The sequence below is a fragment of the Carcharhinus amblyrhynchos genome, chromosome 11, assembly GCF_965287045.1.
Source record: "Carcharhinus amblyrhynchos chromosome 11, sCarAmb.v2.hapA, whole genome shotgun sequence".
NCBI classification, from domain to species: Eukaryota; Metazoa; Chordata; class Chondrichthyes; order Carcharhiniformes; family Carcharhinidae; genus Carcharhinus; species Carcharhinus amblyrhynchos.
Window position 1 is genome coordinate 79,273,017 of NC_137334.1, and position 15,423 is coordinate 79,288,439.

The 15,423-nt window shown below is 42.9% G+C and overlaps 1 protein-coding gene across 1 annotated transcript in view; it reads left to right on the forward strand.

Moving 5' to 3' along the window:
* The first annotated feature begins 4,701 nt into the window (after window positions 1–4,701).
* The window catches only part of LOC145350217 (protein mono-ADP-ribosyltransferase PARP14-like), a 44,254-nt gene continuing 33,532 nt past the window's right edge, over window positions 4,702–15,423 (forward strand). Inside the window, exons 1-6 of the mRNA XM_080199279.1 lie at window positions 4,702–5,164; window positions 7,767–7,818; window positions 9,004–9,138; window positions 10,620–10,682; window positions 12,687–12,863; window positions 12,969–13,153. Coding sequence (XP_080055405.1) covers window positions 4,781–5,164; window positions 7,767–7,818; window positions 9,004–9,138; window positions 10,620–10,682; window positions 12,687–12,863; window positions 12,969–13,153 — 996 coding nt within the window. The 5' untranslated portion in view covers window positions 4,702–4,780. The remainder of the gene's footprint in view (window positions 5,165–7,766; window positions 7,819–9,003; window positions 9,139–10,619; window positions 10,683–12,686; window positions 12,864–12,968; window positions 13,154–15,423) is intronic.

The following is a 15,423-nucleotide window of genomic DNA, read 5'->3' on the forward strand; positions in this document are numbered from 1 at the left end:
GAACTCTAAACTGCTCCCAATCCTCAGATCAGTCGTTTTACCTAATAAGTTTGCATGCCTCTCCCTTGTATCTAATAATGTCTCCAACTTCCCTTATAAGACATGGTTTGGCCAACTTTCCTGTCTGATTTTTGCACCAGACAGGAATAAACAATTGTTACAGTTCACTCACGGGCTCTTTGAATGTTTGCCATTGCCTAGTTATTGTCATCTCCTTAAGTAAGGTTTCCCAATCTATCATAGCTAACTCATGTTGCATACCATCATAGCCTCCTTTATTAAGATTCAAAACCCTCCTCTCAGAATCAACTACGTCACTCTATTTTGATGAAAATTTCAATCATATGATGGTCAGTCATCCCCAAAGGGTCTCACACAACTAGATTGCCAATTATTCATTTTTCATTATACAATACCCAATCTGGGATTGCCTGTTCTCTCATTGGTTCTTCAACATATTGGATCAGAAAACCATCCCGTATACACTCCAGGAATTCCTCCTCTATGGTACTGTAACTAATTTGATTTGCTCAATCTGTAAACAGATTAAAGTCACCGATAATTGCTGATATTGCATTATCGCATGTGTCACTTATTTCCTGTTTAATGCCATTCCCAGTATCAACTCTACAATTCAGGGATCTATATGTAATCCCCACTAACATATTTTGCTCCTAAGTGTTTCTTAGCTCTACCCATATAGATTCCACATCATCAAAGTTAATACCTTTCCACGCTTATGTTAATTTCCTATTTGACCAGCAATACAACTCCACCGCCTTTCCCTTTTTGTCTGTTCCTCCAAAATACTGAATACCCCTGGCTCATCAATTCTCATCCCTGGTCACCCTGCAGCCATGTCTCCATAACTATACCATACCCATTTACACCTTTTGCACAACTAATACATCCACCTTATTGCAAGTGCTCCACGCATTAAGGCACAAAACTTTAAGGCTTTTCTTTTTAACATTACTTGTCCCATTTGTACTATTTTTCACTATGGACCTGTTTGATTCTGGCCCTTGATTTCTCCCTCCTCTGATTCCTTGCATAGATTCTCATTACTCATTTAGTTTAAACTCTCCCCAGTCCCTTTAGTAAATGCTCCCACTGGGACATCAGTCCTGGTCCGTTCCAGGTATAACCCATCCAGTTTGTAGAGGTCCCACCTCCCCCAGAACTGGTCCCAATGCCCCGGGAATCTGAAACGCTCCCTCTCACACCCTCTCTTCAGCCTCGTATTCAGGTGAAATATCCTGCTATTTCTACTCTGACTAGCACGTGGCACTGGTAGTAACCCTGAGATCACTACCCTTGAGGTCCTACTTTTCAGCTTACTTCCTAACTCCATGTATTCTGTTTAAGACTTCATCACATTTTACATTTGTCGTTTGTACCAGTGTGTACCCTGACCACTGGCTGTTCACCCTCTGCCTGCAAAATGTCCTGTGACCGCTCTGAGACATCCTTGACCCCACCAGGGCAGCAACACACCATCCTCATTTGCGGCCACAGAAACACCTATCTATTCCACATATTTCCCTTGCCGTGCCTTACTGTAAAAGCACTAAATCTGATTGCCTGGCATACAAAATTTAATTTCTTTTTCTGCATCTGTCCAATACTTTTAGATCTATGGCAACCACGTCATTAAAGAAATGAGCCATAGAAGGCTGACAATGGGACATGGTGGTTTTTTCTAATATCTTTTACATATCTCACATGTTGCACAAACTTTCCCGATCTGTGGAACTATCTTCCCCAGAGAGCAGTGGAGAAAGGAATATTGAATATTTCTAAGACTGAACTAGATCAATTCTTGACTGACAGGGAGTCAAAGTGTACACGGGGTGAGGTAAACAGGGAAGCAGAGTCTGCAACCAGTTCAGCAATGATCCAATCATCCAAGCAGAGCCAGGCTTGAGGGGGCATATGTTCTACTCTTGCCCCTAATTCATACGTATATTCCAGAACATTTTTAGGTAAAACTAGAAACATGTGTGCACAGGGAAGAACAACATGAGGAGACCATCTGGTCACTTGGGACTTCTTTTCCAAGTGACCAGAGAAGTTTTTGTAACTGGTCACCGACTGCCACAGACCAGAATAACCCCACATCCCTTAACATCTTTATCATCCTGAAAAGTATTGAAGTAACTCTGATGTCGACTCAATGACAGTGCCTCAACTACACAATGGAGTGTTGAGAATCAATCACTCACAGCCCTCCAATTTCAGAGAACCTTACAAATCTCAGTCCTCGATCGTCTTTGTATTCTGGACATGCTAGCCGTGTCAAACATTTTTCCTGCATGGACCATGCAGTGCCCTGTAAGAGTTCTTGATGCTCACATAGGTAACCTCTCACACCTCTGCATGGTTCAGCACACAGGCCCTCATGAGATAATATCCCAATCCTTAATATCCAGTGCACTTTGGTTGCAATCCCTTTATGCTCCTACCATGATAAGGAGACAAACAGACCACATCATTTTTCCATGTGAGGTCTCAAAAAGGTTTCAGTCAGCTGCATACACACTACTTAATCCTACATTCAATCCCTCTTACAGTCAAGGCCAACTTGCCTCTGAAGCTGCAATTTTCACCTGCATGTTACTCAATATTACAACTGACAAAGGACCGCCAGGAACAATTGAATGTGCACACCTCACCATTCTCCTAACATCTAAGTAAGCCTTGGGTTTTCTATTCGTCAGACTACAGTGGCGAGCTTTACTCTTTTAATCCTCAAACTGCACCTAGTGTTTCTTGCACTCACATAACCTGTTTAATTCACCTTGGTAACTCCTTGCATTGACCTTACATCTCATGAGACAGCAACAACAGCAGGGGGTACAATAACCTCACTGAACACTCTGTGTAGACATCATTCTCAGAGCTCAGAACATAGTGAGCCACAAGTAATACAAGTAATGAATTACATGATGCATGGCCAGGCTGTGCAGTTACAAATGATAGCCAGTGCTTAAGCATCATCCTGTCTGGATATGCAGTAATCACAATATGGGGAAGTGGCTTAATGGAAGGATGTTAGTTGACTCTGATGGGAGACCGAGTTCTGTGTCCTTGAATGCCCACAATCTTTGAAGCAATTAGCAATAAGGTGAGAATTCAGACCATTTCCGAACAGTGCAAGTGAAGATACATTTACAAGAAACTAAATGTGATGGTTATACACCTGTGTCACCTATGTGCCTCCAAAACGTCTTAATCTTTCATTGCCTACCACTACGTTCTTCTTCAACTGAGAAGCTCTCAGATATCTGGAATACAGCCACTTGTCTGCTGCACATTTTTCTTCTGCAGGCAGACAGAAGGATTGCTTGTCATCCCAAATGGTGCATGAGCAATTTAGGAGCCTCATGATGTCTATAGCGGCTCCTAAACTGCCCCAGTAAGTTATTGGTAAGCAGGATGTTCTACAACTGATAGGACGTTGAGTGCAGCAAATGGCTGCCACATATTCAGTTCACGGATGAGATTTTACAGCCTTGCTCGAGCAAGTCTGGAAATTCCCGCTTGAAGTCAATGGATCTTTTCATTGTCCAACCCTCACCCCAGGTTAGGCAAGGTGGTAAAATTCCAACCATTGCGTATATTTAAAACAGTGCTAGATGGGTTATTGATTGGTAAGGGGATCAAAGGTTATGGGAAAAGGGGGGAAAATGGGGTTGAGAAACTTACCAACCACAATTGAACAGTGGAGCAGACTCAATGGGCCAAATGGCCTAATTCTGCCTTTATATCTTATGATCTTATGCGTTCTTCAATATAAAAACAGATGAGATTTGTGTTAAAAACAAAAGACCGCGGATGCTGGAATCTGAAACAAAAACAGAAAATGCTGTAAAATCTCAGCAGGTCTGACAGCAGCTGTGGAGAGAGAATAGAATCAATGTTTGGAGTCTGGATGAAAGGCCATTTAGACTCGAAACGTTGGCTCTATTCTCTCCCCATAGATACTGTCAGACCTGCTGAGATCTTCCAGCGTTTTCTGTTTTTAAATCAAGGGACGATGTGGTTTTTGACATGTGTGACTATATTAAAGGTATTGAACAATTTATTCATAGTTAATCACGATGTACTTGCTGTATACATCACAGACCAGCAACCATAAAGCCACAGAATACTGCATTATAGAGCCATTATAGATGCTCTGGCTTAATCATATTTCGTAACTCTTGGTGACCCTTTTCCCCAATGTAGTTAACCTGCAGCCAAAATTCCTCTAATAGGTAAACTGCAGCCGGAGCAGACTGAAGGTCGGGGGGGGATTATTTTGAAATAAATCAATAACAAGGGTGTTTCTTAGCGTTTTGTTTCTGAACAAAAGATTATCTTTGTTATCTTTCACTTTCGACAGCAGCACACACGGAAGTATATTCACAGCAAAACTTTGAGCTTTCGATAAAGGGGGACTTCGCAAGACCGAACTCCCAGTCGAAGTCCCACATTCCCAAAAAACAGGCTGAGCTCCTTCCGAAGATCGGTAGGAGTGGGAAGCTGGAACTTTAGCCCTGAGAGTGGGGGAGACCCAGGAGAAGACAAAATAAAGCAACTTTTCGAGGAAGTAAGGATTAACTTCACTCCGGAGCAAACCAAAGTCGCTGAAGGTGACAAATGGAAAAGATTCTTTGATGATTTGAAATTTGAATTGAAGTCGAAAGAGGCGGGCTGCAGAGTCATAGAGGAGAAAAATCAAGCTGCCATAATAATCATAGGATATTCAGACATTGTTTCTGATGCTGCAAAAATAATGACTAGTTATCGTGATAATAAGATGGCGATCACACAACTCATTCCTGCCACATTGATGCAGGTGGACTATATGGAAAGTTTCTCGAGCCTCACAGAACTGTCTGAAATCAAGAACAAAGAAGTCACCCTATCATATATCAGGACAGATCCAACAGGTTTAAAAATATCTGGAGCAGCAGAGCATATAAAGGAGGCAGTTTCTGCTATTGAAAATAAGTTATTAATGATTCAATCAGTAACCTACACTTACAATAAACCAGGAGAGGCTACAATTCTGTCCAAGCACAAGGGCATCCTGGAAGTCATGGCTAAAGGACATGGGTGTTTGTTGTTAATTAAAACCAAGGAAGAAGATCAGAGTTCATCAAGGCTCCCAAAAACTGTAAGTGCACACAATCAATTGGCTGCAACGTATCAGTCTGGCTAGCTATTACACTGGACTGAAAGTCAGATGAGCTTTTGTTACATGTTTATAAGTGAGTAGGCTTAGACACTCATGTCCCTATATTTATAGGGGTATTGAAAAGGTGCAAGTGATGCCTAAAATGGCTGAAGAATACCAACAGGTCTACCTGGGGCTGGATTTTGCTGGGGGTTGGGTGGGGTGGTAGCAGTAGGAGACATGGTAAGTGTATTGTTCACCCTTTCCCCAGCAATAATCCCTTCCCACCAATATCGCTCATTCAGCTGAGACCGGGATACACAGGCACCCTCGTCCTGGGCCTGCCGATGTCCCGGCAATGGCAACACCCACTACTGAACTCTACTGTTGCAGAGACTGCATGAGCTGCTGGCTAATCAGATTGAGCTATATTGCAACATGGAGTATGCTATTTCTGCGGGGTGGACCTTTTTTTTTAATTGGTCTGATTCTGACCAATAGTTTAGTCAGTGGGATGAGCAATACACTCAGGAACGCTCCCCCCCTCCCTGCCACCTCCCCGAACTTCCAACAACCCCTCCAGGCCCTTGTAAAATCTAGCCCCATTCAGGAAGGCTATAAATGTTGGAGAGGAGGTTTACTAGATTGATACCTGGAATCAGCAGGTTGTCTTCTGAGGAAAGGTTGTACAGACAGGGCTTATTTCCCCTGGAGTTTAGAAAAGTGAGGGGTGACTTGACTGAAGTATACAAGATCTTGAGCAATCTCAGTGAGGTAAGTCCAGAATGAAGGGGCTTTGATTTAAAATTAGGGATCGCCCCTTCAGATCAGCGATGAAGAAAATTCTTTTCTCTCGGGGATTCATCAACTTTGGAACTCAGAAGGTGGTAGAAGCGGGATCATTGAATATTTTAAAGGCGGTGGTAGTTAGATTCTAGTTAGGCAAGGGAATTCAAAGGTTATCAGGGTAAATGGAAATAAATGTGGAATTTGAAATACAAACAACTCAGGAATGATCTTATTGAATGGCAATCTGGTGAGATTATTACTGGGGGAAGTGGGGAAGAAAATGGGGGAATATTGGCTGAGGAATGGGTTCAGAGACATAGATGTCTCAACAAATATAATTGTACAGAGATTAAAATTAGGAGCAGAACTGAGCCATTTAGCCCCTCCAGGTTTCTCCAATTTAAAGAAATTGGGTGACCTAATTTAAAGAAAACAATTTGCTCTTACAGTGTCAAAATTAAGATGCCATTGAAACAGATGGAGGTTCAATTATTAGATTGATGCACATTAGGGAAAGTGGGTATGAGGGGTTGGCAAGCTTGCAGAGGTAATTAGCAAAGAAACCAGAGGGGAAAAATGGGATTTACAAAAATAGGGGTGGCACAATGGCACAGTGGTTAGCACTGCTGCCTCACAGTGCCAAGGACCCAGGTTCAATTCTGGCCTCAGTCACTGTCTGTATGAAGTTGGCACATTCTTCCCATTTCTGCATGAGTTTGGGTGCTCTGTTTTCCTCCCACTGTCCAAAGAGGTGTGGGTTAGGTTGATTCGCCATGCTAAATTGACCCTAGTGTGTGGGGGATTAGCATGGTAAATGTATGCTGTTAAGGGAATAGAGTCTGGGTGGAATTGTGGCCAGTACAGGCTCGATAGGCTGAATGGCCTCCTTCTATACCATGGAGATTCTATGATTAGCATCTTTCTTTCACAATGAGATTCATTAGTATTTCATTGATCCTGGTGGTTTCTGTCGTTGAAACTCCAGTGATCCACTATCCTTATGGTTTATAGAGAGTTCAGACAATGGCAGTCATGAAATCCCAGTAAGAAGTCCCTGAACACCAGGTTAAAGTCCAACAGGTTTATTTGGTACACAAGCCACAAGCTTTTGGAACGCTGCCCCTTCATCGGGTGAGTGGGAGTTCTGTTCACAAACAGGCCACAACCAAGCTTGTTGCTTGTGCTACCAAATACCTGTTTGTGAACAGAACTCCCACTCACCTGATGAAGGGGCAGCGCTCCAAAAGCTTGTGGCTTGTGCTAACAAATAAACCCATTGGATTTAACCTGGTGTTGTGAGATTTCTTACTGTGCTTACCCCAGTCCAATGCTGACATCTCCATATTATGGAAGTCATGAAATCCATCAGGGGAACTCCTATAGCCATGTGTTCTGGCACCTCCATGTTCAGAAGCTTCCAAACTTGGTCAGTTTGTAGGTCAGGTGACTTCTGCCACCATTTTAAAGTCAATGGGCGTGATCCTACTGTCTGTTCATGCCACGTTCCCATTACAATGAAGATGGAGATTTTGGCAACAAGCCAACGGGATGGGAAAATCCTATTGTCGTGAATGGTTGGAAAATTCCTGCCAGTGTCTTTACTTGAGAAAAGTCCTCTTCAAGAGGTTCAGCCAATAAAATTAAAGAGTAATCGTCCACACAACACATTATCATGACAGTGGAATTAATCAAACTGGCCGAAGACTGGCATCTGAGATAGGCTGCACCTATTCAACAAGCTGCAGGAATAAAGCATTGTTCGTAAAATATTCAAACCTGTCTGCTCCTGAACAATTTATTTTTTGCTGCTCAGGTTATTAGACAACTGAAACAAGCTCCCAGGTCACCAATACCTTTGCCTCGAGGTAAGAGAATACGAGTACAATTTTAAAATGGTATGTTAGAATGAACAAATTAAACAAAATGCACAGGGTACCAACTGTATTGTCTACTGACATAATTCTCAGGATAAAAGCAAATTACTGCGGGTGCTGGAACCTGAAACCAAAAGAGAAAACACTGGAAAATCTCAGCAGTTCTGGCAGCATCTGTAAGGAGAGAAAAGAGCTGACGTTTTGAGCCCAGACAACTCTTTGTCAAATAAGTGCCTCTGGCACTCCACTGATGGCGGTTCCCCTTATCGGTTGGGTGCGGGTGGGGAAGGGTTCCCCTTGTGAGTTCAGTGGGGGGTTTCCTATGTGCATGGGAGAGGGTGGTGGTTTCCATGTTCATGCGGCAGGCCGGGGGTTCCTGTTTTTTCTATCAGAGATTCCCCAATCTCGGAATTCCCTGCTGGCTTTCTCCGGCCTTGCCTTGCCAGCGTGACGGTGGGGCCACACCTTCACTTTTGTTCTGTGTCAGAGTGCTCGATTATCTGGACAGAAAAAGCGGCTGTACAGCCTGGGGGCTCCATGTTGATTTCCTTACCTCAGCCAACACTCTGTGCAGAGAATGGAAAACTGTCTTTTATTCCTTTTTAACCTCCCCTTACTTGGCTAAAATATATTGCGTTGCCATGAGAGTGTGACTTGGAAACTTATCGCCATTCCTTTATTGACACTGGGTCAAGATCCTGTAACTTCCTCCTGTACCTACACCTCAGGGACTGCAGAGGTTCAAGAAGGCAGCTCACCACCAACTTCTGATGGGCAACTAGAGATGGACAATAAATGCTGCCCATGCCAGCAATGCCCACATCCCGTGAAATGAATTTTAAAAAAGAATAGCGTGTTCACAAACACAATTGGCTCCTATTTTGTTTAAATACTGTGTTATGAAAGTGATCTCGGGGTGGACAGGAAGGTGGTATAGTTGGCACATGTCCTATTTTACATGTCTCCTGCCCAAGTTGAAAACACAGCCAGTGGGGGCGCATAAAATCCAGACTTAGATGAGGGCGGCACCTATGAGACATGTTAATTTTTTTTAAAAATGATGTCTATCCTAGATAAAATATAATTGACTGTCATTCAGATTTCATATCCAAAGTTTAACCACATAACATGAACTATATATCATTTTGATTCAGAGTAACTTTGATCTCTCTGCAGTGTTGAAATCAGCACCAACAGACCCAATGATACTAATAGGTGGCGTAACAATTAAACTAAAGAAAGGTGATATCACCCAAGAAATCACAGATGCCATAGTAAATTCTACCAACATCACATTGGACTTGACTTCTGGTAAGTTTAAGAGAGAATGGGGGTGATTTTCCAATGTCATTGTGCTTGTTGCAGATTGTGCCAAGAGTAATGTGTGGGTCTAAAAATCGGTTTCATGCCCAGCGCGAAACAGTTTGCAATCGTCCCGTTCCCTTACTATTGGCATGAACCGGATCACATCCAGAAAGGACACGAGGCCAATTAGCATATTTAAAGTAGTATTTAAATATTCACAGCTCGTTTGATGCCAGATTCTTCCAGCTCCCAGGATCTTCCAACTTCGGGCAAGGTGACCGGCCAGAATCACGACTGGTCTCCAATGGCAGAAACCAAGCACAATGGCCATGGCGAAGGGTCGGGGGCTTAGAAACCATTGAAACACCCTGGTGGTCAAGGACATGGCTGGCCAGTGCCCATCTCGAAGTGTCCACCTGACAGTGCCCACCTGGCATTCTGTGTAATTTTAACCAATGGTCTGAAATAGAATCATAGAACCCCAATAGTACTGAATGAGGCCATTTGGCATTTTGAGCTTGCACTGATAACAATCCCACCCAGGCCTTATGCCCATAATCCCACATATTTACCCTGCTAGTCCCCCTGACGGTAAGGGGCAATTTAACAAAACCAGCCAACCTATCCCACACATCTTTGGACTGTTGATGGAAACAGCAGCACCTGGAAGAAACCCATGCAGACACGGGGAGAACATGCAAACTCCACACAGACTCTGACCCAAGCTGGGATTCTTACCGAGGTCCCTGGCGCTGTGAGGCAGCAATGCTAACCATTGTGCCACCTTACCACCCTTAAAAGAGGAAGCTTTTGTGTGTGAGGCTGTCACATGAGGATGAGGTTACATTTGGGGCCAGAGGAACCCCCATGAAGCTAAGTTGTGTTACTTCTTGCTGACTTCACTTGTAAGACAGCAGAAGCAGTGATGCTCATCTGAGGTCCACAAATAACATTCAGGCCTCAGCTTAGCCACCTCATCACAAGCCCCCATGGTAAGTTAATCAGTGATGGACTGTCAATACACCACTGACCATTTTACATCCCAATTTAACATTGACCCAAATTTCACAAAAAGAAGCAGTGTATGATTTATGAATCTGTCTCAGCATACATTTGGGCGGCAAGATAGCACAGTGGTTAGCACTGCTGCTTCACAGCTCCAGGGTCCTGGGTTCGATTCCTGGTTTGGGGTCACTGTCTGTGTGGAGTTTTCACATTCTCCTCGTGTCTGCGAGGGTTTCCTCCCACAATCCAAAGATGTGCGGGTTAGGCTAATTGGCCGTGCTAAAATTGCCTCAGTGTCCTGAGATGCTTAGGTTGGAGGGATTAGTGGGTAAAATATGTAGGGATATGGGGATAGGGCCTGGGTGGGATTGTGGTCGATGCAGACTTGAAGGGCCTTTTCCTGCACTGTGGGGTTCTATGGTTTCTACAACAAAGGTCTTGTTTTCCTCCCTGAATATCTGTTTCTTTTATTTTACCTGTAGGTGTATCTGGTGCCATACTAAAAGCTGCTGGCAGTTCTGTTAAGGATGAGTGCGAGGCCCTAGGTACTGGTAAATCTCAATCAGAGTTGTGTTTTTCTAGAAAGTATGTTTGAAAAAGTAATTACAATTGTCTAACAGCAAGTCTCACGGTACATAACGATCGGGGAGGGGAGGGTGGGAGTCACCGAAGAGGGTCAAGAGAGATTAAAGGGGCAGCTTGAAGTTGAAAAGATCAGTTCACCAGAAACTTTTGAAGGAAATGAGAGAAGTGGTGAAGCACGTACCAATTTGTTGGATCTATATTACTGGACAAATATCAAAACTTTATATTAGTTACTGTCAAAGTGAAGGCGTTTAACACTGAAGCTCGTTCAGAAGAATGGCACTGAATAGACGGGAAAAGTTGGGAGGTTATTTCTACCCCAGCATCCTGACAGTAGTTTGGGATACTGCCTGAGTAATGGGTTGTCATCCTGGGCTTTTCTCCCCCTCAGATTAACCAAGTGGCACCCAGGTCTGCTGAGTTTGGACTGGCCAGAGTTAATGACAGTGAGTGTCCTCGGGCCAAGGGGCTTCACATCACCGGAGAGCATTTACTTGAAAATTTGGTATCTTTGTACTTGCGTCAGTTCCCTAGCTGCGGAGGATAGCTTTGAGATTATGCTGGAGCCATGAAGGCTCCTTGGAACACCACTGCAAACACAAATGCCCACTTTGAATATTCAAATGCCTCTGGCTTGGGAAAAGATTAATAATATTCTGGCATAACCACTGAGGGCAGAACTTCCATTGGGATTTCAAAGCTAATGTCTTGGTTCTCTCTCAGTTGTGTAGTGTGGTAGATGGAATGCCGTTGAAGTTGATATCATATTTTGCCTGTCCTAAAAGTTAAGCAACACCGTACTTAAAAATAACTTGCTGGTGGCAGCTACTATCAGAGCTAAAGAAAAAAATTCGCTCTAGGCGAATTTTGTTATTCAAAGGCGTGATTCTACGGGCACAGTGTAGATGTGTCCCTACAAAGAAAAAAGTGGTCTTGCCATAACTACAGCACCTGGCTATCCAGAAGCATACAGGCCAAGATAAAGCAGACACAGGAAGCTTGTGACAGTCACAAAAGATTTGATACTGTAGAAAGCCTAGAGGAGTTTAGAAAGTATAGGGTGAAGTAAAAAAGGAATTCAGGAAATAAGGAGAGAATGTGAAAAAATATTGGCAAGTAAAATCAAAGAAAATCCTAAGATATTTTACCAGCACATTAAGAGCAAGAGAATCACTAAGGAAAAGATAGTGTCTTATCAAGAGATGTACATGGTAACTTATAAGTTGATGCAGAAGATGTCAGAGTGTTCTCTATGAGTTCTTTTGCTCTGTCTTCACCGAGGAAGAGGATAATTCAGACACTCCAGTTAAAGAGGAAGAGTGAGAAGTATTAGATACAATAAAGCATGGTGGGAGAGGAGCACTGGAGGGACTGACATCCTTAAAGATGGATAAATCACCAGGGTCAGATGGATTATAGCCCATGCTGTGAAAGGGAGCCAAGGAGGAAATAAGGAATGCTCTGGGGATAATTTACAAATCCTCACTGGATACAGGTACCAGAAAATTGGAGGTCTCGAACCTTGTACCATTATTTATAAAGAACATGAGAGATAGGCCAGAAACCTAAAGGCTGGTCAGTCTGACTTTGGTGGCGGGCAAATTATTGGACACAATTCTGAGAGACAGGATGAACTGTCACTTAGAAAGACATGAGGCAATCAGGGACAGTCAGCATGGTTTTATTAGGGGAAGATGAGACCTTAATAACTTCAGCAAATCTTTTGAGGAATTAGCAAGGAGGATTGATAAGGATGATGCAATGGATAATGTCTGTGTGGATTTCAGTAAGATATTTGACAAGGCCTGGTTGAGCTTGAGCAGGAATTTCTGGTCTTGGGGCATCTGTGGTTGGAAAATCCCATCCAATGTGTTGTATCAACTACTTTGGGATGTGAGCAAATAATAAGTGTATTTTCGGCAATGCTGCAGTTCCAGGTTAATGAGGATGAATTTCTTTCCTAGGTCAACAGCCAACTGATGGTGTCGTGGTCACCAGTGGTGGCCAGCTTCAGTGTAAATATATAGTGCAGATGGTTGGACCCACAACAGCAGCTGGTATCACAGCATCAGTATACAAGGTCCTTGAGGAATGTGAAAAGCGGAATATCACTACTGTTGCAATCCCAGCCATTGGGACAGGTACCTCTCCCCCAAATGAGCACTCGGTCAATTTATTCTTGGATTTGTTTTTACCTTGCTTTGATTTTTCCAAGATTTACCAATGTGTTTTTGGATTTTATTCAGGTAGAGGTGAAATCAGTTGCACAACTGCCATCAATGCAATCCTCAGCGGAATGGAGAATTATTTCTCGGCTATCACATCGTCCAACATGAAAGCTATTTCCATTGTTGCATTTGAGACATTTGTTTATGACAGTTTTGCTGATGCTTTTAATGCAAAGAAGTTGAATTCCAGTGCTAGCACAACGGTAATCTTTGCATCCTGGAGGGATTCATTTTCACTAGCTCTCTGTTTGAGTAGAACATATTACAACATAAAAACTAATAACCTAACATTTCAGCTATGCGATATGGTTATTTCAGGAACATAGAAACAGGAGTAACACATTCAGTCTCTTGAGCCTGTCCCATTTGGTGAGATCTTGGCTTACCTGTCGTCTAACTTCATCCACCTGTCTTGACTCTATCTCCCTTTGCTAGCAAAGATCTGTTGACCTCAGGTTCAAAATTACTAACTGAGTTTGCATCAGATACTTGATATGGGAGAGGGTTCTGCATTTCTACAATCATTCACATGAAGACACCTTTCCTAACATTTCTCTTGAATTGTCTGGTTCTGATAGAAATTTCATGTCCTTCTTCTAGATTCTCGGACTAGAGAGTTTTTTTACTCCCTATCGTGTCAATTCCTTTCAATATCCTAAACGTTTCAGTCAAATCGCTCCTTAACTGTTTATCTTTTTGATTTGATTTTGATTTATTATTGTCACATAGAACACAGAACAATACAGCATAGTACAGGCCCTTCGGCCCTCGATGTTGTGCTGAGCTTTGTCTAAGTTCCCTTAACCTTTCCTCATAAGACCTACCCTGCAAACCAGGCGTCATCCTGGTAAATCTCCTCTGCACTCTCTCCAATGCTTCCACATCCTTCTTTTAGTGAAGTGACCAGAACTGCACACAATATTCGAAATGTGGTCTCACCAAGGTCCTCCACAGTTGCAGCATAACCCCATGGCTCTTAAACCCCCTATTAATAAACACTAACATACTATAGGCCTTCTTCATGGCTCTATCCACTTGATTGGCAACATTCAGAGATCTGTGGATATGAACTCTAAGATCTCTTTGTTCCTCCACATTCCTCAGAACCCTAGCATTGACCCTGTAATCCGCATTCAAATTTGTCCTGCCAAAATGAATCACCTCGCACTTATCAGGGTTAAACTCCAACTGCCATTTTTTGGCCCAGCTCTGCATCCTATCAATGCATCCTACAAGAGCCTTCCACCTCATCCACTATTCCACCAATCTTGGTGTCATCAGCAAATTTACTAACCCACCGATCAGCCTCCTCCTCTAAGTCATTGATAAAAATCACAAATAGCAGAGGACCCAGCAGTGATTCCTGTGGTATATCGCTGGTAACTGGCCTCCAGTCTGAAAATTTTCCATCCACCATCACCCTTTGTCTTCTATCAGAAAGCCAGTTACTTATCCAATCGGCCAAATTTCCCTCTATCCCACACCTCCTTACTTTCTTCATGAGCTTACCATGGGGAACCTTATCAAATGCCTTACTAAAATCCACGTATACAACATAAACTGCTCTACCTTCATCGACACACTGAGTTACCTCCTCAAAGAATTCAATTAAATTTGTGAGGCAAGACTTACCCTTCATGAATCTGTGCTCACTATCCCGGATTAAGCTGCATCCTTCCCAATGGTTATAAATCCTGTCCCTCAGGACCTTTTCCATTAACTTACCGACCACCGAAGTAGACTAACCGGCCTATAATTACCAGGGTCATTCCTATTTCCTTTCTTGAACAGAGGATATGTATTGGGATACAATGAAAAGTTTTCTTTTTTGCATGCTATAGAGACTAAACATACTCTTTATAGAGTACATAGGGGAGACAGAAAAGAGAGTCATAGTGTCATAGAGTCATAGAATCAGAGATTTACAGCATGGAAACAGGCCCTTCAGCCTAACTTGTCCATGCCACCCTTTCTTAAGTCCTAAGTAGTCCCAATTGCCTGCATTTGGCCCATATCCCTCTATACCCATCTTACCCATGTAACTGTCTAAACGCTTTTTAAAAGATAAGATTGTATGCACCTCTGCTACTACCTCTGGCAGCACATTCCAGGCACTCACCACCCTCTGGACCCTTTTGTATCTCTCCCTCTCACCTTAAACCTATGCCCTCTAATTTTAGACTTCCCTACCTTTGGGAAAATATATTGAGTATCTAGCTGAAGTATGTCCCTCATTATTTTATAGACCTCACTAAGATCACCCCTAAGCCCCCTTTGCCCCGAGAAAAAAGTCTCAGTCTATCCAGCCTCTCCTTATAATTCAAACCATCAAGTCCCGGTAGCATCCTAGTAAATCTTTTCTGCACTTTTTCTAGTTCAATAATAACCTTTCTATAATAGGATGTCCAGAACTGTACACAGTATTGCAAGTGTGGCCGTACCGTACAACTTGTCTTGAACAACTTCAACAAGG